This window comes from Semicossyphus pulcher, unplaced genomic scaffold (genome assembly GCF_022749685.1).
Source record: "Semicossyphus pulcher isolate SPU_LCO1_2020_fin unplaced genomic scaffold, fSemPul1.0.p SCAF_22, whole genome shotgun sequence".
NCBI lineage: Eukaryota > Metazoa > Chordata > Actinopteri > Labriformes > Labridae > Semicossyphus > Semicossyphus pulcher.
Genome location: NW_027211696.1, coordinates 19,306,526 through 19,331,911, shown reverse-complemented (window position 1 = coordinate 19,331,911; position 25,386 = coordinate 19,306,526). Strand labels below are relative to the sequence as shown.

The window sequence follows — 25,386 nt, the reverse complement described above, 5'->3', positions numbered from 1 at the left end:
TTTTTGGCTGATCGCTGGGGTCAGCCCTACACACGGGTCTGTATGTGACTGACTGACTGACTGACTGACTGACTGACTGACTGACGGTACTTTCACAGCCGTAGAGAGTTGTGACATCGTAATGGCGGATCATGGAGCATATTGGACCTCCACTGACGCGACTCTCTGTCTATACGGCTCTGGATACTTTGTTCGGGGAGTAGGCGGGGCTGCTCCTCCGCTGCTCCTCCGCTGTCATCACCTACGTCCGCTACGTTGTCATCGGCCTCATGAGGACAGTCCTTGTAACACATTGCCCACAAAAGCGCACACTGACCTGATAGAGTCAGCCACATACGAGGTTTTGACCTCTTCTTGTTAACTTGGTTAAACAAGAAAAGACATTTGAGTGTCTAACTTCGTAACTGACTCTGGGATGCAGAGTTTTCCATATGGATCCAGATTTGGTTGTTTAACACAATGACTCATCATATCTGAAGAAGTAACCTAAAACTACACGACATAGCTGCTTTAAAGTTTCTGATGCTTGTGTTTAAGTTTTCTTTTCACCACAGAGGTCTTGCGCTGATGGTCATCAGATGTATCTGGTGACACTCACAAGAATAAAGTCGTAATTTTAGGCTATTTTTAGCTTATATGTTAGTATGAGCGGGCAGATCAGAAGAGCAGCCAGCCGCCTGCACTAAAATGAGGAACGTGGAGCATCTTGTGAAGTTTTACTTTAGTACAGGTTTCACAAATAACCTAATATTTAATTCATTGGCACATCAGCAGCACTTTGTCGTAACTATCAGGACTCTGAAAAGTCTTTGAAAATGACTCGTGATTTTAGTCACTGACTGGCTGCTCTTCTGATACCATAAAGGCTAACCACAGCCTAAACTTACGACTGTGTTTTCGCTAAATTATCAAAAACTCCACCACGACTATTAAATCTGCCAGTTACCGACTCACCCACAGGATCTACGAGCTAGCTGCTGCGTTAAAATCTGATTGCACTTTAGATATTCCTGTTTCCATTCCCACGGCTCTCCTGGAGTTTCAATTTCACCAACTTTTTCCTGTAAATGATGATATTTCTGCACATTTAGCATCATTGTCTAATGAAACACAAATCAATATCTGCAGAACGTTCTCCCCACTCCTCTGATTTTAAAGGAAATTAGATTTATCTGATTAATCCTTTATTCGCTCTCTTTTAGCTCCGTTTTTGGTCTCCACCACCAAAAAAGGCGAGTAAATTTTATCAGAAGATTTATTCTGCAGCAGGGATTTCTTTTAAGAATTTCAGAAGCAGCAAAATGTCAGAAGGCAAAAGCAGTTTGGACTATTTTAGTTCAACAGTAAGAGTAAATGTTCTGTATAGACAGCACTTAAACTGATGGAGTAATTCTCATCATTTGAAAGCCATCTGTCGGTGCACATCTGCTGCTGATGTAGACTCTGCAGCTTCGCCCTCTTCTGAACATCTTAAAGGATTTAGCAGCTCTAAAACACTCAGAGCTTTAACACTCTGCAGAGCTCAGTAACAGCAGTGATACATTGTAGAAAATACCATCAAGATAAAACTGACGCTGTAATCTGTGCATGAAATCAAATTCAGAGCTGCAGACAGCAGCACAGACCGTGTGCTCGGGTTATTTATGAATCTGGATATTTCTGGAAGCTGGAACAGAAACAGATTTTCTGCAGGAATAGAAATTAGCTCCATGTGGGTCATTCTTAGGCTTTGTGTCAAAGAAGTCTGAAGCTCTCTGTGTGACTAATAACCAGTCTGAGCAGCAGCTGGGGGAAGCATTCGGCTGCCTGCTGTATAATTACATTAGCCATGGCTCTATAGCATCCACAGCACTCAACACAAGAAGGACGAGGGAGACATGGACTTCACAACGCAGACTTTAGAAACTAAACGTCAGTGCTGTTCCAGACTGATCCATGTTTGTGTCTCTTTTATTCTCCATCAGGGTGTAAACAGGAAGAGATAAACGCTCTTTACGAGCGAGAGCGAAGCAGCTGCGGCTCAGCTCCTCCAATTTTACTCGTGGAATTGTTTCATGCATCATCTCAAATGTAATATTGTTAATCACTGTGGGTTTACGCTCCACCAAACAGACATGAAACTGAAAAAGCGAATAATCAAAAAATACCTGGAAAAAAAAACTACACATAAAGCTGGAGCACCTTCGTGCAGACTGAAGGAGAAACTATGGAGGGACTGCAGATATCTTTGGTCCCCAGAGGAAGATCACCTGATTCCTTTGCTCGAGCGTGGAGCTTATTTTTGTGCCAAAACAATCAAACAAAAACATGTTTTAAAAATGTCTTATGTATCAATCAAACATAGAAGACATTCATGAGAAAATCCTCAGCAGAATATTATTCCAAAAGATGTCATTTTTATCTTTGTAGCATTTTCTTTCTGTACTGAAGCATGAACGAGAAATATGTTGTGTATGTGTTTGTTGGGGGCTGCATGGTGGTGCAGTGGTTGCCTCACAGCTAGAAGGTCACTGGTTCAAACCCCGGTTTGGGCTATGTGGGCCTTTCTGTGCGGCGTTTGCATGTTCTCCCTGTGCATGCGTGGGTTCCCTCCGGGGTCTCCGGCTTCCTCCCACAGTCCAAAGACATGCTCGTTAGGTTCATTAGTGACTCTAAATTGCCCATAGGTGTGAGTGTGAGCGTGAAAGGTTGTCTGTCTCTATGTGTCGGCCCTGTGATTGACTGCCGACCAGTCCAGGGTCAATCCTGCCCTTCGCCCAATGACAGCTGGGATAGGCTCCAGCCCCCTGTGACCCTGAACAGGATAAGTGGTAATGATAATGGATGGATGGATGGATGGATGTGTCTGATGGGTATTTGATTGTATTTGCGTCCCACACATTGATCGTTAGTGAATCGTAGGATGTTTGTAAAACATGTTTTTACATGCATTTTTTGATAAATTACTTTTTTTGATCCTTTTTGAAACTTTAACTTTCAGATCAACATTTTTACGTGTCAGTTTGTCAGTTTATCAACCATCAAAACAGCAACATTAGTACTTACATACTCTTCAGTATACCAGACAAATGTTTAGCATGCTCCTAAGATGTACGTCAAATGCAGAGTGCCGAAAAAACAGGAAATCCTTCTTCATCAGGGCGCAGAAATTATCTGCACAGCGACATTTTGTATCTCCAATAAAAACATATTTGAGCTATATTCATATTTTGCACCACAGACTGCATATGACAGGGGGTTAAAGTTTAAAACCAAATGTTATGACCAAGTTTCAGGTCTCAACTGTGTCACACTGCATGCACAGGAGATATTCTGATGGATTCTGATAGAGAGAGATAGAGATAAATGTGCAAGGAAACAGGATAGTATTTGGTACGAAGAGATGGTAAATATTATACCTGTTAAACACCAGCATGTTAGCATGCTGGTGTTAGCATTCAGCTCAAAGCACCACAGTGCCTAAATACAGCCTCACACAGCCACTTTAGTCTTGTTTTGAGTGCATTATTTATAAATGAGGACTCTTTCTGAAGGAATGCAGGAAAACAACTTGTACACTGCAACAATAAAAAATAAAACACTATGAAGTTCTGCCTTTAACAGAGAAATCAGTCCGGATCTGACTCGAGCTAAAGCAGCACAAAAAACAATCAAAACATCTGATCTGTGGCGCTCACAGCTGCCGTCTCCGCTGCCACAAAAGCCACATTGATTCCACACACACACACACACACACACACACACACACACACACACACACACACACACACACACACACACACACACACACAGTGTAACAAAGACACGCACAGCAACACACACTCTGTGATGTCACAAAGAGAGGCGTCCATGTTGGAGCCAGGCGGTCCTAGGAGGAGAGACGGAGCGATTACATAACAGCAGCAGAGCGAGGAGGGACGAGCCTCTAAAGGACGGAGGAGCAGACGAGTTTAACGTGACTCCTCTTTAAAGACTTATTTTACTTTAAGTCACTGACGCTGCTCCAGTTTCACTGTCACTAAAGATATCTGCTGACGTTTCCGTCTCCATCTGCTCTCCTCCGTCAGGATGCCACATATTGATGATCATAATTCAGCCAATTAGATCCATCTGCTGCCGTGACGTCACAGGTCGGGGGCTGCGGTGACTCAGTGGAGCTGTGGCAGGATGATGTAAAGACTCCAAAGCACATGGATGCATCCACAACACATGCATCCACATATGATGCACACACACACACACACACACACACGCACACAGTCTATAAATAGCGCTCGACATCAGGCTGGAGATTCACCACAAACACAACAAAGAGAGGAATTAAACACAGTAGAAAGATGCAGTATTTTTACCCAGCATCAAAAACAGTTTCAGCCTTGTGAACAAAGTCATTTAAATTGTAGTTCATCTTTTGTTATGCCAACACTTTATTTTGCTTCATCATGTTCAGTCTTTTTGGGCCACAGAGATCTTAAAGTTTTAAATCCTTCCTGACCCTTTTTCGATCACTACATGGATCTAGGTTTCGATTCATTTCCATTATCTATACACATTTTCGAACAAACTCTTGACTTGTGTTATCTTTTATACAGAGATATTAACACATTAGTTTTGGTGTTTTCAGGCTGTCTCTGGACAAAGTTCCACAAAGAGGTGTCTTTCCCTTTGTGTATCTATTGTCTAATGCATCGCTGTGATTGGCTCTGCTGTTCAGGAAACAAGAGCGAGAGCTTTGGGAGGTGAATCGGTGAAGACAATTCAAATTAATCTCTGTTTAATTGTGTTACGTGACGTGTGGTTGAAGGAATTCAAGTTTGTAATCCAGTTAATACATTACAGATACTTATCCCAGTAAAACCCCGACTCCTTGAACTTTTGCCCTCAGCTCGTTTTCTGTTTTAGTCAGAATTTTATCAGTTTGTCTCCATGTCCATGGACAGAATGTGTGAGCTTAGTGCGGGTGGTTGAGGCTGAGTGAGGCGGTTAGCTTCAATGAAAAAGAGGAGAAATATGCCTTCTTATAACCCCAAAGCTGCCTGATAAGTGATACAGCTAAGGACTATTTTCACTGTTGATTCTTCTGTTGATTATTTACTCAATCAATGGTTAAATTGGGCGGTCCATAAATGTCAGAAAATGGTAAAAATGAGGATCAAGATGACGTCTTTAGATTGAGGATATTCTGTTTGCTGTCATAGAGGAGGAAAGGAAGCAGAAAATATTCACATTTAAGAATCTAGAATCTTTTTTCCTTTAAGAAAACACTTAAACTGATCAATGGCTTATCAAAACAGTTGGTGAGATAGTTGATAACAGCTCTTTATCAAGTAACTTGCCGTCACCATCCATCCATCATCTAAATCCTGTTCAGGACCGCGGAGAGGGCTGGAGTCTATCCCAGCTGTCATTGAGCGAGAGGCGGGGTTACAGCTGGACTGATCGCCAGTCAATCACAGGGCTGACACACAGAGACAGACAACCTTACACGCTCACACTCACACCTACGGGTTATTTAGAGTCACCAATGAACCTAACGACGTCTTTGGACTGTGGGAGGAAGTACCCGGAGGGAACCCACGCGTGCACGGGGAGAAGACGCAAACTCGAACCAGGAACCTTCTAGCTGCACCAGCGTGAAAAAGTAAGTCGGAAATACAGAAACTATAACTTGCATTAAAAAGCGATTTGTTGTTCTGGAAGTTTGAACATTTTCAGTGATGACTCATGCCGTAGTATTTTCTATAATGCTCCCAGCAGTCTGAGTGTTGTGCATTGTCCTCCTCTCCATCATATCCATAATCACATAATAGCAGCTTCAGGCTAATTACGGGCTTCACACAGCAATTTAAAACATATTTACAAGCAGAGGCGTCTCTGGAGAGTTATACCTTAATAACACATTTCACATTTGACCACTTAAGGTATTTTTTACATGCTTGTGTTGTCTAAACATAGTTTAATAAAGCCAGAGCTTTTTTTTTATGCTGAATTTTTGCTTGACCGGCTTTTTAATAACGAGTCCAGACCCCTCAGGACAGGTTTAACACAGCACTGTAATAACCCGGCGGGCTGGGGTCACCTTTAGAGGAGACTCGAGCCAGGAAAAAACACATTAGTTATCCTGAGTACTCACATTTCCTTGCAGAGGACGCCGATCCGCTGGTTCTCTGAGCTGCTCCGCTCCTTCGACAGACTGAGCTCCTCCTGGTATTTGGAGTTCTGCTGCTTCAACGCCTCGAGCTGCAGAGATACAGGACGCAGAACAGTCAGAAAGAACATGTACACAAGAAAACAAACAACACAAAAACACATGACAGGAGGAAGATTTAAATATGCCCTGCGAGCATTAAGTCTTTATACAGACTCAAATTATTTCCCTGGAGGAGGTTAGACGATTGAAGCGTTTTAATCCCACATGCAGCGCTTGTTTGGGTCATTCTTCACCTTCACCCAGGTAATAACTACAGCACAAATCACAGGCAGCAGGCCAGCTGCCGCTCCTCCTGGGTTTCACTCTCATATTTCAAAGAGGATTTCATTAATTTTTACAGTGAACAGCTGCTCGTCCTTCTCCTTCATGTATCTTTTAATAAGACAGGTGTTAGAATTTAAAATGCAGAACAAGCCACGTACAAAACACCAAGTGACATCAACAAAAAGGTCTTTTAACAACCCAAACAACACAGGACAACAACTTAAAGCTGTCCTGAGAACAATGCCCTGTTCTTGTGTCAAAGTTAGGTACGTTGAGTGGTATTTTCTTTATTTTTATCATCATTTTGGAAACTGTCACCATTAAAAGTATGCCGAATTACCTATTAGCATCTCCTGTTTGCAGTGTACCTTCAGATGTACCAACAATCATCACTGAATTTCTTTAAATCTGAAGAAAACTTAAAAATGTTATATTTCTAAGGCAAGTTCTGACGCAGTTTTTCTCCATGGTTTCAGTTGGATTTATGGACGTTTATGCACACTGGAACTCAAAGGTAAGACATCCTCAGGAAGTGTAGGTCACCCTGAACATAAAAACATGCTGATCAAGTCTGTTTGTTAAGATGTCATCCTCTCCTTGGGGTAATAACTCATTCCCCACCTCTTAATGTGAACCTAATGCCATCCGAATGGAGCTTTAAGTGTGATGTAGAATAATGACGTAGTATACGTATTAAAGGGGCACTCCACCATTTTTTACCAGCCTGTAAAAACAGCAAAACAGGAAACCTACAGACAAAAGTTAAAACACCTTTATGAAGTGCAATACCACATTGTTGTGTATCTCTTATAACACTGTCACATCAAAGGCTACAAGATAAAGAAACAGTTTGAAGCTCACATGATCAGAGACTTTACGACAACGTATTAGGGACATTGTAACAAAAACAAAAGGAGAAGAGAAATATTCCCAGAAAAAACTTGAATATTCTGAGATTAAAGTCGTAAATTTGCAAGAAAAAATGGCTCATTTGTACGATGTTAAAGTCGTATTTGGCCTGTTTTCTCTGCTCGCAAGAAGCAGACTTCATAGAGGAGAAGGACTGAGCGACCCTCTGCTGCAGAAACACATGTTTCTATGCTCCCGGTTTGCCCCGGGGGTTACCATCACACAGGAGAGTTACCCTACGACCTCATGACGGATACAGAAAGGAAACAAACCTGCATTACTGACAATACGACTTTAAATCAGTGGTTTCAGTAGTTTTGTTGTTTGGATGGAGGCTGATACGACAAACTGTCCAGAGAGGATTTAAAAATGTGCTCGTTCGTTCTGCCAAATTTACGACTTTAATCTTGGAATTTTTGATTTTTTTCTCTAAATATTACTCTTCTCCTCTGGCTCTGTTTTTTATACGTCGTAAACTTTTCGCTCTTTAACTCACATTAAATGTTTTTGTTCACGTTCAACATGCAACAAACCAACGGCAAACCAACAGGCAACTCCTGTGGGGAGTTTTTAGCTGCTTTTGAAACAAACTGAAATTAACACTGATGCCTTTATATGAGCTACAAAAGCAAACAAGACCACCAGCAACAATTTCCATTGTATCTTTATCATTATTTTTAATGCCTGTAACCGCTGCCAGGGTGCAGGTGTCAGAGGAAGGCATAACTTTTTGCTGCCAAATCAGCCGTTATTCTAGATTTTCCACAGCAAAGATTCACAGCGAGTGAAACGTTTTAATGTTAAAATAAAGCAGGATGAGATTATCTGTTAAAAACACTTCTAACACATGGACAGGACGAGATCAGCAAAGAGAGAAGAGGTACAGCTTTGTCCACAGGGGGCGCCAAAAATCAAAACCAAAAGTTCCTCACAGGAGCTTTAAGTTACCGTTTAATCGTTTCCAGAATAAAACGACCAACAGCCCGAAATCCGAGATAACTACGATAAAGACAAATAGAAGTCTTCATATTAGAGAAGTGGAAGCATTTAATGTTTCAGTTTCTTTCTTGAAGAGCAAAAGAGTCGTATTAAACGCCCCACAGCTGACCAGGAACTGCACCGTCGTTGGCTCAAGACAGAGAACTTTGTTGCAGCCTATCTCTCCTTTCATCTCTTTACTGCATCTAATAAGACTTGATGCCAATTAATTCTCTATCAACTCACTCATTTATTATTCAGCTACTACTGTACATCATTAACAAACACTTAAGATGATATTCCTCTCATATCTCATTTAACAGCTTCCACATCCAAGAACGAAGCTGCAGCCAGACAGGAGAAATATTCTGGGTCATTAAGCGAGACGCTGCAGTTAATCCTTAAAATACACCTCGCCTTGATGATCGGGGTGAGTCAGCAGACGGCAGAACGGGCTCCATCAACCAGAAACTATAAATAAAACCCTCCGACTTCACCTCATGAAAACTTTTAGTTTGAACTCACAGCAGCTTTAAAACAGCAACAATCAATGATTCATTAACAAGCATGAGTTTGTAATCGATGCATTTGCTGCAGCTGGCTTTAGATTAAATGAAATAATAACACGTGTCTGCATGCACGCTGTCCTTACAGCCGTCTGCTGTTTGGTTCTGTTTGCACATTGCCGCCGTCACACGTGAGTTTCTGGGACCTCAATATTTATCTGCACGTCTGAAGTGCAGAGCATGCTCACACACACACACACACACTGAAACACACACAAACACATGCAAAACATGCATCACTACATCCTGCAACAACAAACAATCATTTTAGAGAGCTAGTTAGAGACAAACTCCTTCTGCTCACAGAGACAGTTAAACCTTGTCCTTGTGATGCACCTGCGCTGACCTCTCAGTTTGGAAAGAAAGGCACACAGTCCTACCTGGTAGTGAGGCGAGTAGATGTTAGTGGAGTATCCCTGATGCAGAGCAGCTATGTCCATGTTCATGTGCAAATGTTCGCCCTGCTCAAACAGCTGCAGCCTTGTCGCTATCCCGGCTCTCTCCCTCTTCTCTACAGCGGAACACGGACTAACACAAGCTGGGCATCAATAAAGCATCAGCTCTGATCCCCCGCCGTGCGCGCCGCGAGAGGGAAATGGAGAGAGTGTGTCGCCGGAGCAGCGTCCCCCCCCTTCCTCTCCCGCTGTCGTCTCTCACAGTCGGGTTAAAGAAGCTGAGCACTTCCATTATGTAAGCCTGAATAAGCCCCTCCCTCCCCTTTCCCCCCCACTCCCTCCCTCAATCTTGTCTTCTCACTCCCTGACACCATACGTACACACGCTTTAAAGATTCACCTTCCATTCACAGTGTTACATGAGTCACAGCAGAATCAGCTGCTCTGACAAAAACAACCAGGCATTCATATTTCAGCCTCTTATAGTGGTGATGTGTTGAAGCATTCCTACACAGACAGCAACAAACGCTGCAACCACAAGTCCTTTATTTATTTAGCCGATCAAAAGAAAATCAGCAGCCCTAAAAAGTTTTATTTCCTCAAATAATTGTTCAGTCAGGAAATGTTTCAAGAGCACGATCATGACTCCAAAGTCACTACTCCCTTTCACACTGCAACTTTAAGGCGGGATAATTACGCCTCTGCTATGTTTTGTCTTCTATGTAAAACGCACAGAGGCAGAATGGTGGGCGAAGTCGCATCCGGAGGTAGCAACAGAGGCGAAACGGCGTCATTGTAAACACGGAGCCGGCAGGACGGAACAGCGCCGCGTGTGCGTACGTGAAGCACGCGCTGTTTGTTTACATCTCGCTCACCTTTTGCTTCAACAACAGCAAAACTCTGAGCGTTAAACGGCAAAGGCGGCATGGAACTTTGTTACGGCGCTGTGGCGGAATTGCAATATAAAAAGAGTTACTGATTAGGGCTGGGCGATATGGGCATCAATCATATCTCACGATGTAGGATTTTTCATATCTTGATAACGATATTTATCACGATATATCAGGTTTTGTGGGAATCTAACAAATAATTAGTTGTTGTTAAAACCTATTTTTGGATAATCCTGTGTGAATTAAATACTCGACAAATAAACGTACTGAGTTTCCCTCTGTGTTTCGCTCCAGGTTCACTCCAGCGTGCAACGATTAGAACGTCAAGTGTTGTCAGACCGACGTAAAAATGCCGTAAAGCAGTTCGGCCGCTGGTTTTGCGACATCACGATAGAGACGAGATAGAAAAACACAAACGATGGACACTTTCATGTTGTTTTAACGATACATCAGGGTTCCCACTCTTTTTAAGAAATAATTAATAATAATAAAGCAGTTTTTCTTGACAACACAGGACAGCACTTTCTCACAAACGGTCATATAATTTACCGGTAGGCCTCGTACTGACACATTTAACCCCAGTTTTATCCCTCTTGTTTAATGACACAGGGTTCATGATGAAGTGCTTGAAGCCCCTTTTACGCTGCCAGTTCAATGCAGGATTATTACACCTCTGGTATGTTACGCCTTCTGTGTAAAACACACAGAGGCGTAACGGCGGGGCGAAGTCTTTCATTAAGCCTACATCTTTCCAAGTTACACCTGAAAGAACAGCAATATATTGTAATATTTAAGTGTCGTACTTTTGTATCATCTTTCAGTTGGTTAGAAAGCCTCCTCGCTCTGGGAGCCGAGACTGGAGCTGAGGCGGGAAACTTGTGCTACCGACTAGCCGACATCAGAATACGTCATCGAGTAATTTTAAGTCAAAAGATCCGGTGTTTGAGTTGAGCGCTAACAGACATTAGCATCGCGATAAATTAACTTTAACATAAAATGACGTGCGCTCATACTTACAGGAATATAACTACTAGCTGCTCACTTCACGTTGCTTACAATCTGCTGCTTCAATACTGCACACTAACCAGGTACAGCAACCTCAAAGGGTCAAAACTCAGAAACGCAATGAGTTAAAAATACAGCCACCACTGGGAGGAGACATTGTGTGCCTGGTGAGGTCAAACCTGTCATACCGCCCGGCTCATCCTACCAGCAGTTAAGTTTCAAACAAAAATACGCAACCTACGTTTATGTATGCGATCTGAGTGAGGATAAAGTAAATTAAAACTTTCCAGGACAACATGAATTATTTCAAGGATATTTGGTCATTTTAATCAATTTCCAGGTTTTCCAGGACGTGTGGGAACCCTGATATTATATATTTGGTCATATTGTGAAGCCCTCCTACTGATGGTAAGTTTACCATCACATTTGAAATCTATATCTGAATGCAGGTTGATTTTCTCATTTAAACTCTTGTATTGTTTGCTGGTCTCAAGCAGGCAAGAAAGCCTCAAACCCCTTTTAGCAGTGGATTTGGATTGTTTCAGAAAACACGCTAAATTATGATACGTTGACATTTGAATCAGCATGATTATCTTCATAAGTAAAACTACCTAAAGATTACGAAGATTAAATAAGTTAAAACGTGTTAAAAAGGCAAACTTTAGTCTGTAAAGCGACCAAAAAGTCGTTTAACATCCCCACCACGAAGCTTTATACTTTAAACGACCCCGAACGTCTTTGTAGTCTCATTTAGTCACTTGTTATCACCAGCCTTTCTAAGACATGTAAAAGCTATCAGCTATTTGCTGACATGTCATAAATCCAAACAAACCAAAACCCGTTGACCTCGAGATGAAGGAACCAGAATTCTACCTCATTTCATTTTATAGGTCTACATTCTTGCTGTAAAAGTTCTAAGACAAAAATCTTTTAATTTAAAACCAATAAAAGCAGGAGAATCGCTGCATTGGAGTTGAATGTGACTTTAAAACAGTTGCTGATTAATTTTCTGACGATTGACGAATCATTTAACGAGTGAATAGTTTCAGCTTTGCATCCAACAGATGTGTGAGAGCACGAGAGAAAAGGGTCGAGCTCAAGTGAACCGTTCATTAACCAGAGCGATGTTCTGTCCAGCCAGGCATCACACACACACACACACACACACACACACACACACACACACACACACGGACATGTGCAGGATTACATCACAACCTACAGCAGCATGGTTGAGCGAGCGCAGAAGCAGATGTAATAAATAAATAAAAGCTTTAAAATGTGAGTTTGTGTCTGTTGTTCCCCACAGAGACTAACTTCCTGCTCGCTCTCTCTCTCTCGCTCTCTCTCTCGCTCTCTCTCTCTCTCTCTCTCTCTCTCTCTCTCTCTCTCTCTTTCTCTCTTTGTTGTTGTAGCTGCAAAAATATTTTAAATGTTTCATGACAGTCGCATTATGCTGATTCTTTCAGTTTACTTTCAGCATGTAAACTTAAAATGTAGCAAATATGTTGTTTGGGGCGGAGGACGAAGTATTTAAATCCTTTATTCTATAGTTGAAGTTGTGTGAGGTGGACCTCATGTTTTTTACAGTTCTGCAGCTAATGATTAATTTCAGTATGATGATGGTTGTTGGGGTTTTAAAACATAATGAGAAATGGCGTCACAATGACCCAGAGCCGAACTGATAGCTTCACAACGCTTGTTTTTTCAACCAGCAGTCCAAACCTCTTAGAAAATTCATTGAAATAATTCAAAGGAAAAGCAGCCAATCGTCATATTTTTGTAGCCATGAAGCTGTCAATCAAATATTGGATTAATGGCCTTTCTGTGTGGAGTCTGCATGTTCTCCCCGTGCATGCGTTGGTTCCCTCCGGATACTCCGGCTTCCTCCCACAGTCCAAAGACATGCTCGTCAGGTTCATTGGTGACTCTAAAATTGCCCGTAGGTGTGAGTGTGAGTGTGAAAGGTTGTCTGTGTGTATTGACTGGCGATCAGTCCAGGTGTAACCCACCTCACGCCCAATGAGAGCTGGGATAGGCTCCAGCCTCCCCCGCGACGCTGAACAGGATAAGTGGTATAGGTGATGGATGGATTTGTGAACTAGTAACTAAGTGAAGTTTTGAGTGCAGGACTTTTCTTATAACAGAGTATTTCTAGAGTGTAGTTGTCATGAGTTTCTAGTTCTGGTTTTGTCTTGTATTTCCATGTTCAGTTATTATTGTTTCACATTGTCTCGTTGTTTAGTTTTGTATTTAGTTTATTCTGTGTTCTTGTCAGTAGTTAGTCTTGTTTAGTTTAGTATTTCACTTGTGTCTCTTTGGTTAGATTATTTCCTGTTTTACTTCTCTCTCTCGCGTGTTGATCCACTTCCTGCCTTTGTGTTTCCCGTTTGTTTGATTGTGTGCCCTGCCCTGATTGTCTCACCTGTGTCTGATTAGCCTCACCTCCTAAGTTTATTTAGTCTTTGTGCTCCCCTGTCTCTGTGCTGGTACATTGTCTTTGTCTGTGAAAACCTTACGCATGTCTTCCTGTGTTTGCCGATGTATCGTTTTGGATTTTGGATTGCCCGGCTTTTGTTGGTTTTTGTTGGTTTTTGTTGGATCTTCAGTTAGATTTTTGTTTTATTAAATCATTTAAGTCAGCATCTGGGTCCTCACCTTTTTGGGAACAATGAACCGTGACAGTAGTCCTGCAATAACAACCCCTGTACTCATATTTTGGGGGACACAGACTTCTTCAAATGCTGCTGCAAAAAAACCCAACAGATTTTGCAGCTGCACCGAACTGAACCCCAGAGACACAAAGAACAACTGCAGCCATTTTTCACTGCATATACCCGACCCTAATCATAAGGTAAGGTTTTAAATCGGGGAATAATTCCTTTTTTTAAATTGTTTACATAATCCTATAAATGCTGAATAATGCTTGAATTTCTAAAAGCCACGTTTCAGAAAATCACTCTCAAAACTGATTCTAAACTCGTCTTAAAGTCTCTACAGTCTGATTTCCTGAGGCCTCCCGAGTTCTGTGAGTTATGTTGCAATGAAGAATATCTAAATAAGATTCTACCAAACTGAAAGCATGTATATGTCAGCGTTTATGTCTAATTTACGATCTAAACTCTGTCTGTCATGAGAGCGACCATCTGCAGCTCACAGGAAGCTGAAGTCAGAGCGGAGACGAACGTAGGCGAGTTCACGAGGGAGCCGCAGAGTGACTGAGCGGCTGCAGGTGGATCTCAGTCAGAGGAGCAGCGCGGATCGAGTATGACAAGATGAAAATATAAAGTTACAGATGGAGGTGAGACGTGGAGGCTGAGCGGGTAGAAAGAGACAGAGAGAGAGATGACGGCCCGCAGTACTTCTTCATGCGTGGCTGATTAAATGCGATGACTGCGACTTGCACAGTCACATGCAGTCAGCGTGGGAACCCTGATGTGAATACGTAATAAAAACCCTGCAGGCTACCAATGCTGAACTTATGTATGTGCATGTGTGAATCCTTTTCACAGGGCTGTTAGCACACACACAGAAACACACACGCACGCAAGCTTTGGATTTCTCCTCATGCTGGAGCAGAGTGTGTGAGGGCACAGGGCTGCAATAAGAGAAATACACCACTTTAAATGTTTACAGACAAAAATACAAACACAAAAGTGGTTGGTTGGTTATTCTCCGATAAAGTCCGCTGTAAAAGTCAAGACTAGTTATTCTAAAAGGCCAAGGAGAACTGCACAAGCTAAGTACATTATTGTGGTGTTAAAATAAGCCCTCTCTCCTCTCTGTCCTGCTTGTGAAAGAATGTAAACACAGCAGCCAAACAGGTCTATGGTGGGTCGAAATATGAGTCCTATTCTGAATTAATCATACTTATAATTCAAGCTTTGGTCTTCAGTTAATCTCTATTTAGGGGACGTGGATTTCCAGGAAGGCAAGTGTTCTGGTTTCTGTTTGTAGTACGCTTGTAGTCTGAGTAATATTGACCAATCACGTAACAGTAGGCTGCAGCGTATGCAGGAAAAACCGTCCTTGAGGAGAGCAAAAGCAGGCGGAACATTATCTGCCGTAATGACATCCCGGCTCCCATCAGCGTGATCTGACGATGATTTAGCTTCTTATTAATCTCTATAAACAGACATCTGCATGCTAACAGCTAACAATCTGTTCTAGATCTAACATTTAACTTGAGATAAATTCCCATGACGCTGTGTCACAAAAGCCAGATTTCCCGACTTCCTCGAATGCATCAGATCGATCCGACCTCCGTTCAACAAACGAGCATTTTAAAAGTTTTCTTCTCCTCTTGAGGACAGACCTGACAAAGCTTACTTCTTACAAATCTGCATCATGATTTTGAAATGTGGGGGAAGGTAAGACCCGTTAATAACAAGTACATCAAAAGAAAATGGTTTCTCTGTCTGTAACGATGCAGCACGCGGAAAAGGAAGTCTTGACGGGAAGTCGTTTATCGCTTACCGCCCGGCACGTTCACCGGTGATCCCAGAGGCTATATCGTCTCAGACTATAGCCAACGTGATCCGAGATTGGTCTGCAATAGTCAGTTGATGATTCTGACAATTGCACCTAAATAAACAGGCTCTGATTTTTGAGAAAATGTTGCAAAATTTGGCATTTTTTGAGCAGAAGATGATTTTAAAATAAGTGAAGAATTCAAACTAAAAAGACGGCTGTTTATGAGATAACTACAAAGAGAATTAATTGTAACAGCGACACTTTGAGGTCAGTGAGGGTCATTGTATGTACACCTGAATAGAGGGTGGTGTTTGAAATCAACCTGCCGACAGTTTTTGCTGCATAAACATTTAAAGAAGGGAATAAAAAACAATATGGCTGCAGCAGCAAGCGTCACTGCATGGACTTCAAAAATACAACTTAGAAAAACAAATAACATGTTGACTTCAGGGACAGTGGGAATTTACAATGTTCTGCTGTAGCTGAATTCATCTGCTCACCTGTGTCTCCAGCGTCTTCTTCTCACCGGTCAGCTGCTCAAGCGACACCGTCGTCCTCTCTGATTTCTCTGTAGCCTGGAACAACAAATTAATAACATTTAGCTCCACATTGTTTGTTAATCTGAAACTGTGAATATAATTTCATAACAAGCGTGTTTTACTGAGAACAAGAAATCAATGTTTTGTGATCAAGAGGCCGTCCAAACACGTTTCCTCTTTCAACTCTTTAAATATTTTCTCTTGATCAGAAAGTCATAACGTGTGACAACGGAAACACCAAACATGTTGATGCTTTTGTAATGATGACAGGAAAATAAAGCAGATCAATGACGCGTGCATGTCCTCTCTGGTCCTGAGTATTATATCGCTTTTTATATAACAATTGTCATCTTTTTGTGACAGTAACTATGTTTCAAATGGTAAATAAAATACCTCTAATCTCCTGAACTTAATGAAACACGTTTAGATTAATATCACATTATTTTAAAGCTGTATATTTTTGGCCACTTGGGGGCAGCAGAAAACGGCTGTAAACATAAAACTGACATATGATCCTCTTTTAAAGTTGATATGGGTCATGAATTTCTAATATCAGAATCGTCATTAATTTCTAAAAAAATAGAAAAGTTTCTGCAACTATTATCTCGTCTTAAAAATATAACTTAACATTGTTTTTACCGGCGCCTGGTTATCATGCGGTACTACCATCAGACGGTGGCTGTAGCGCATCTGGAAGCTGTTTGCTAACCGCCATTAAATAACAAGAGAAGAAGAAAGCATTAGTGCCAGGTGCTGGTAAAACGGTGACGCTGTGAGATTCAGAACGAGAGACGTCTGCAGCCGTCAAAGAGTTAGAGTGTGTGGAACTACTTCTGGACACACACGAAAATGAGGTCAAGTGCAAACGTTGCCAGGTAAAATCCCTTTCAAAATTAAAATGTTGATTTTGTTTGCAAACAGTTGTTTATTTTACAGTACCAGCTGTTAGAGAGGATTAAAAACATTAATTTTGATTGGTGTTTGAGTCGACCTGTCCAAAATTCACTCTCTGCTTTTGGTCTGCTCCACCTCCTGAGGGAGATATCTGGCTCTGTAAGAGCTAAAAGCTTCTTTGAGTTTCAGATTGGACACACACAATAGCTGTGTCCCAATCCAGCGGCCGCAGCCTTTGAAGACCGATTGTGTCACAGAAGAGCGTCGAAGGCTGTCCCAATTCGAAGGCTCCTTCGGATGCGCCCGACAAATGCGTCTTCCGTTTTCCCGTCCATGAAGGATACACCCACCGTATCCCGAGATGAATTGCGCGCTAATTCAAACGAAATGGCGGACTTTTAAACGGCCGAGGAATACACTTTAAAATGTAAAAGTTTTTGGTTTCAACTTGAATAGCTGGCGTTACACATGTTTAGGAAAACGAAAGGGCCCTTGAAACAAATTATCTTTAAAATAATAGGTTAAGTTACCCGACGCGAGTTATGCTAGCAAGTAAGCCCGCTAGCTACCTGTTGCTAGGCAACAGGAGCAGCGTTTGGTGACGCAAGGGCAGACCAGACCGTCTCATTTCAGTTCAGCTTTAATGGTCTATGCAGGCCACGAATGGAGCATCCTCATCCTCCTTCGAAGGCTGCAGCCCGTGGATTGGGACAAAGCTTATCCCTTTTAAAGTTCAGTTCAGTTAGAACTAAGGCTGCACAATTAATCACAACTTTATCGTTAATGCAATATGACACATCGCAAAAGTCTGAATGTATCGCAGTGAAGAAGAGAAATGATTTTATGTAAACAAACTATGCTGTCTCACCGAGCACGCATGAATGTGACCTCTGATATGGAGCCCTGTGTGTATTTGTGATGATCTCACTGATCAAGCCAAAGCAGCTGTCAGCTACTACACAATGAATTTGTGTCACTTAAGTAGTGAAAAAAGCAGCTTTTAGTTTGAGTTTGGATTCACATGGCAGAGTTTTCTCATATCGTGCCGGCCTAATTAGAACAGCTTAACTTAGACAGTTCAATGTCCAAAAGCAGAAAACATTTAAACATCAGCCTGAGTTCGAGGCTCCGGTCTAAAGGGACATTAACACTTAAAAACTCCATTAATGGAAGAAAGATCAGGCAGAGGTCAGTAAAAATCTTGGCTAAAAAAAGGGAAAGAAAGCTTTTAACTGTTCCCGCCTCGAGCTTGCTCGGCCGCATGAAAACAGAGAGCAGTGACTTCAGAGAAGGAGAAGAAAACACTGAGCTCTGACTGCGAGCTGTAAGAGCCACTGTGCTGTTTTAATTTTAGACAGAGTGGACTCCAGGCGGTCACTGCGGAGCTCTCACACTCTGTTTCCACCGCAGCACGAGAAGACCAGTTTCATTCTGCACAATTATCAAACATTATAGTTCATGATTGTTTATAATGCAGATCCTAGAACATTTTAACATTAAAAATGCCTCAATAACAATGATTTAACACACACTTATAATTACGCTGATTTTCTTTCAGTGCCTCCAGGAAGCAAATTCAGTCATTGTTTGCAACCTTTCCCCCACAGGCGTCGACGTGTACATCACCAAATATTGATCTTCATAGGTCTGCAATGTTGCCTAAGTATCAGAGAGTATCGTTTACTGAGTCTTTAATATCTGCAGAACGCTGCACGCTCGGGACAGACCGCTGATCCGTTCTAACGAGGCTCCGGTGTGATCGTCTCTGAGCTTCCTGATCCTCACACTACAGACTCTTTAAGGAGACTCCGTAATAATAAATCCTTTATGTCTTCTTGTGATTATTTATCCATGTTGAAAACTGTTAGCTACTTCCTGATGCCTCTAACTTTAACCACAGGCTCTGCTATAAACCTGTAACAGAGTGTTTGTACAGTGAGATATTAATCACCGTCTCTTATCAGTGGTTTTACACAAGCGTAGCAGCTGAAATAACAAGTAGAACAGCTTTAATGTGATTAATAAAGTGTAGATTGTCCTTTGGGCAGACGGAGAGCCCTGAAATTACTATTGCCTGGTGATTTACTTTAGTGTCATTACATTATTACACATTTTATTGGGCATCCTGACTCGGAAATTGACTAGAAGTGTCAATCAGGCGTTTTAAGGCCAGCTCAAATCAATGATTCGCAACGAGACTGGATGCAACTGTGGAAAGAATCCCTCGACATCTGATCGTAACACAATCAAGTCTGTGGGTTTGGGCAGGATCGAGAGTGGGTATCTTTTTCTTTCGGTTAATGTACATTTTAAAGAGATTTGTTGCCACAGCTGTGTGACTTGTGACTGTATTGAAAAGATGAAAAGCAAACATTCATATTTTTTGCGTTACCCTTTTTCCTTGAGCAACGGAACGCACACAGACGCAGCTGACCGTCTCCATAGCAACGACGCACTGACACTTCTGCGTTAATACTATATAATGTTAGTATCAGGCCCAGGTTATATGAATGTTTTAGCTGGATTTCTGTTACTGTTACAAAAAGAAGTGGATGACAGTGACAGTGACGTGCTCACTATGTTAGCTGTAACACTGATTAATAAACGTCAAAGACGGAGAGTTTGGAAAGAGAGGATCTGGAGCTCTACTGCAGCATCAGAGACAGGGCGCCTTCTGAAACTGTTTTGTTGCGTTGCGAATCGTTGATCTGAACTGGGCTTTAGGAAATCCTGGAGGGACTGATGAACATTTTAGTGTTTTGCTGTAATAAATATATTCTGTGTATTATTTCCAATTGGCCTGAACTCCCTTGTCCAGACTGGGCCAGGATGAGGGGTCCTTCTTTTGTTCTACGTATTTATTGATTAGCGCAGCATCCACAGGCCCTCTCAGTCACATTTTGTTAGGGTCAACAAACTTCTGTGTTAAAGAACTTAACCAAATACAGGATGGAAGTTTGCTTGTCTTTCTGTGGTGGAGTGTGCATTGTCAGATATTTCTTGTGCAATACTGTTTCCTCTTTTTGTTTAATCCTATTTTTTAGTTGTAAAATGTCAAAAATAGAACCTGCATGTATTCTGCATGTACTTTTACAAATTATAAATATAACTGCTTCTTAAAACTCAAATGTAATCCTCCCACACGTCCTAAATTTGACACTTCCTTCCTGATTACTGAAACAGAGTTTCGGACACCAAGCAGCCGCAGCTGACAGAAAACTGAATAAAAACTAAAAGACTGCAGCGTGGACTCATCAAAACCCAAATGTAAATGAGAGTAATGTGTGCATGTGTGTGTTAGTAATGTTTTAACAACATTACATTTCGGCCTGAGGCCACAGGCGAGAGCTGCAGAGAGGGAGAGCTGCGCTTAATCTGCGGGACAGCACGCTGAGAGGAGAAGATTACTGCAGGCCGGATTAAAGAAGGGAAGCCCACTTTAAAGTCCTAAAACTTTTCATAACATGTCGCTGTGACATTTTCAGCTCGGATAATAACACAAATGATGTGTATAAATGTGTTGACAGGCAGAAGCAGGCCCAGCTATCTCGGTGCGGATCAGTAAATGCCAACAGGCTGATTCATCGTCTACATGCTGCGTTCGACTCCAGATCGGTTCAGAGACAGCGCGCAGAGCAGAGTGAGAACAATAACATGTTTCATTTAATTGTTTCATCTTCAAAGTATAAAGACGCACAAACTAGAAATACTCCAATAAAGTTCCTCAAAGGTGCATGTACAAATGATTTTCCACACGTGTGAACTCACCTGTTTCAGCTCCTTCTCCCTGCACTGACTCTCCTCTTTCAGGGTTTGGTTGTCTTTCTTTGACTGCTCCACACTCTGCTCCAGTTCTGACATAACAACACAACATCAGCTCTTCAAACAGGCGAGAAAAAGACAACACTTCCTGACAAGCTGTGACACATCTGATCTGTCTACCTTGCATGGTCTTCGCGTTCCTCCTGCTCTCCTCCTCGGCTGTCTCCAGCTTTTGTCTCTGAAACGGGGAAACATCAACGAGATAATCACTTACATGGTAACATTCTTGTACCTTGAGCTAACGGGGGAGTAATGACCGAGTCCAGAAAACATGCGAGGGTTGTGGATAAAATGCTTCTCTTAATGAGGCCGTTTCACGATGCCCACGAGCGTAACAGTGAAGAAAACATGACTCAGTAAATCTACAATTAGACCCTCACAGACGAGCTCTTCATTATGTAATTGTGCCGTTTTACATGTCTGCCTCGTGTGTGAACAAGCCCCACGAGGTTCTGCAGAAGTTATGACGGCATTTTTACTAAACATTTGGTGAAGACACACCAGAGTTAAAAACATCTGTTTGTTGAAAGAAAGTCTGAAGAAGCTTTGATGGGACGCGACAGGTATTTGGGGAAAACTGGGGGAAAGTGGCAACACCGATATCACCATCAGCTGTCGTCTGACATCATATTTCTCTGGGAGCAGCGGCGAACATGTCGGGTGTGTCCGGTTTAACCAGCGTTTAGCGATAAACGACTTCCAGCCCAGACTTCCTTCTCCGTGCGCTGCATCGTTTACAGTCCAGTTAGCAGCTTGAGAAGCGACCGGGTGTTCGATCGTTTCTGATGCATTCGAGGAAGTCAGGAAATCTGAACGCTGAACGGCTTTAGTGACACAGCGTTAAGAGAATTTGTCTCAAGTTTTTGATCTAGAACAGATTGTTAGCTGAACGTGCTGCAGATGTTTGTTTATAGAGATTAATAAGAAGCTAAATCATCATCAGATGAAGCTGATGGGAGCCGGGATGTCGTTAATGTTTTTCCTGCATACGCTGCAGCCTGCTGACACGTGATTGGTCAATACTACTCGGACTACAAACGTACTACAAACGGAAACCAGAACACTTCCTGTACTAAAATCTGGTTGTAAGCCTGCAGCTTCATCTTTAGATTGACAGAAGCACAACTGGAAGAAAATAGAAAAATAGACTTCAGACAGAACTCAAAACGACGAGTCAGAAGTTGCACATACGTCCATTGACAGGGCTGTGTGACGGAAAAAAGTTTCAATTCATTTGTTGTTGTTGTTGTGGTCTTATTTTCTGTAACTGTTATTTTATCCAAGTGGAAAAAAACAACTAGGAGGTCCTGTTCTTCGTGTTCTTAGCTGCTGTGTTGGACGTGTTAAAGGATCCAAACACTAGTACTACTACTTAACGCAAAGGTTAAAGCAAGCTATGTTAGATTTTGATACCTAAAAGGTGCTACAACGTCCTCTTTCACCTCCTCTCCCTGCGTATTTGTGATTATTACCTCCACAGAGGGAAATGTCTTAAAGGAACTTTTTGTCTGTTTGTCAGCTGAATACTCAAAAAACTTGGTTTTGTCATTAAATTTGTGGATGCATGGACCGGACTGATTGTCAAAAGGCAATATGGGGCCAGATCGACGCACAAGTAACTGTTTTTGCCCCGCTCCTGATGTTGCATCAGTCTCAGCTTTTAACATCTTTACATATAAACATGATAAACTGTTTTCTGGCTTTCACAAATGTGTGTAAATATTTCCACATAATGAAACACAGCTGAGACAAAGAAGCTTCAGCCAGGCGTAACTACATTTTGACATATTTGTTATAGTTTCAGAAATATATCTTCGCCTATCACAGAAGTCTAAAGGCCTCGGCGGAGCTCTAACTCTCTCCCGTCTCTCACCAGGTCGCTCAGCTGCTGGTCCAGGCCGCTCTTATCCTGCTGCAGAGACTGAAGCTCTTTCTGTTTGCTCTCCAGGTCGACACTCAGCTCACTGATCTGTTCAGGACACACAGTATGGAGCGTACACTTAACACATGTTCACCTGAGAAGAGCCGTAAATTATGCATCCTCACAGCTGCTTTAGCAAACACACATAAAAAGGACATATGTGCATTTACTGTCGGGGATAAATTCAGGGCTGTAAAAAGACATGACACAAAGTCTTTTAGTTTTACATGCTGCCATAAACTATAGGATGATGTTAAGGAGGAATAATCAATTAAACAAGCAGTGGAGAATCATATAGCTGCTTCCTGAGCCGAGGTGAACAAGAACACAAAGTCTCCTCCACCGACCTTCTTCTCCTGAGACTGCGCCTGGGCCTTCAGGCTGCTGATCTGCTGCTGGGACAGAGACGCGGCGTCCTCCTTCTGCTGGGACGCCCGCAGCCTGAGCTGGAGGTCTGCCACCTCCCTCTCCAGCTCCATGATCCTGGAGCGCTCCGACACCGTGGCCACCTGCGGGAGAGCGCGTGAAGAAAGCATGAAGGCAACGAGGCGACGGAGGGCTGACCTTCCTATGATACCAATATTGTGCTTTTTATGCCACTTTATTTATTCACATAATCAGATTCAGATAATTTATACAAAATAATAATAATAATAACTAATAATTTGTTATACATGGTTATGGATTAAAATCCAGCTGTTTATTAAGTATTTATGGAAGCCCTAAGTGGACATGCATCCACACATTTTATTTACTCTGTTTTCTCGAGATCTCGACTTATTTATCTCAAGGTAACAAAGCTGGTTTTCTCGTGATAACGGGATATTTTTCTGTCGATGAAGAAAACAGAACAACAGGCTGCTCACGGTGATGTCACAGAGCAGGACATGCTGCCATCGCCCACACTGAGGAGGTGAGTTCAGCCTGTTTCTGTGTTTGTTTCGTGCTTTTGCAGCTCTGAGGATACGAGTTATGATCACCTGACGTTACGCTGCTGCAGCGGCGTTCTCTCGAGATGAATAAGTCGAGTTCTCAAGAAAAGTACGGAAATTACTCACGAGAAAACGGAGTAAATAAAATGTATGGATGCATGTCCGCTAAGGGCTTCCGTACAAGAGAAAAAGAGCAAACCCTCACATGACCTTCATATCGTTATCTAACATCAAAAATAACAAACTGACGACTTTAGTTTTAAGAAACTGAAACTAAACTATTTTTTATTGGCTCCTTTATTATCTTAAACTCATCGAAGTAACCCCACCTTTACCTACAGTTATCTGCTTTAACTCCTTGTTACAGTTTAATATGTTAAAGACCCTTAAGAACTTCACCTTATGATTACCTTTGTATTGAACAAGTCCTTTTACCCTTCATCCTCTGTTTCCTCTCTGTCGTGTTTTTACATCTTTTGTCCCCTTGCTTTGACTTCATATTGTAGCTTCTTATTGTCTTGCTGTGTCGGCCATGTTGTTCCTTTGTTACCTACTGTGTTCATGATTGCTTGTTAGTCAAAGCACTTTGTAAACTTAGTTCCTGAATTTTTCCCTCTAAAATCTTTATCAGCCTCACAAATCTCCGGTAATAACTTTCACCAGGTATTTTGTAAACCTCGTGTCATCCTCACGTCTAATGTCTTCTATCTTAACAGGCTCAAACGAACCGTTGATTTTAACTGGATGTGATCGATTCATCAGAAGGAGAATCGACTCCACAGAGAGACCTCAAACAAAGAGAGGATCAGGTGACAGCAGGAGAAAGTTTGGACCTTCTGGTTAAAGGATAAAGGATGGCTGTGTGCTACATTTTTCTGATTGTCAACAAATCCCATGAGAAGACCAAAACCAACAATACATGTATGTACTAACAATTAGAGTTACATAATTATTGTTATAGAGCTCGAAACAGTTTCTTTCTGTGATTGTTGCGGCCAAAAACACCTGTTGTGATGTTTTGTGATGGTTTTTTTAAGTCTACACATCTATTGTGAGCGACTGAGACAAACTCTTCAATAAAGCCACCTATTGGCTGAGCGAGCTGTTTGTCTTCTGACATCACTTCCTGTCAATCTCTGAGACAAGACGGCAAATAAAATGTGTAAAAACTGAACGACACTAAAGTCAAGAGCCATGAAATGCTCATTTCTAACTGCACATGCTCATTGAATGCTCTCGATAGGTGCAAAGGAGAGTCTACATGTTATTTATTTCAGCTGCTGCTGCAGTATAAAACAATTGATAAGAGACAGGAGAGTTACGGTCTTCAAATCAGTGCTGGAGCCTCTGGTTGGTGAAAAGTTAAGAACACAGTCTCTGATTGGTCATTAGACTCAACACAAGGCATCAGGAAGTGGCTAAGTGGACGGCTAACAGTTTTCAACATGGATAAATAATCACAAGATGACATCAAGTGTTGGATTTATTATCATGGATTCACTGTTTAGACTGTCATTAAAGACTCTGTAGTTTAAGGTCGGATCAGGAAGCTCATGAAAGAGCCTGGTGAGCACGGATCAGCTGTCTG

The 25,386-nt window shown here is 41.9% G+C and overlaps 1 protein-coding gene across 2 annotated transcripts in view; it reads right to left on the bottom strand.

Annotated features, from left to right (window-relative positions):
- clip1b (CAP-GLY domain containing linker protein 1b) overlaps positions 1-25,386 on the bottom strand; it is a 49,749-nt gene that overhangs the window by 9,750 nt on the left and 14,613 nt on the right. For both annotated transcript variants that reach the window (XM_069673576.1, XM_069673577.1), the window contains 6 exons: positions 23,214-23,375; positions 22,819-22,914; positions 21,066-21,123; positions 20,892-20,977; positions 16,191-16,265; positions 6,134-6,240 (listed from right to left, as the gene is read on the bottom strand). In XM_069673576.1, the coding sequence (XP_069529677.1) occupies positions 6,134-6,240; positions 16,191-16,265; positions 20,892-20,977; positions 21,066-21,123; positions 22,819-22,914; positions 23,214-23,375 (584 nt within the window). The remainder of the gene's footprint in view (positions 1-6,133; positions 6,241-16,190; positions 16,266-20,891; positions 20,978-21,065; positions 21,124-22,818; positions 22,915-23,213; positions 23,376-25,386) is intronic.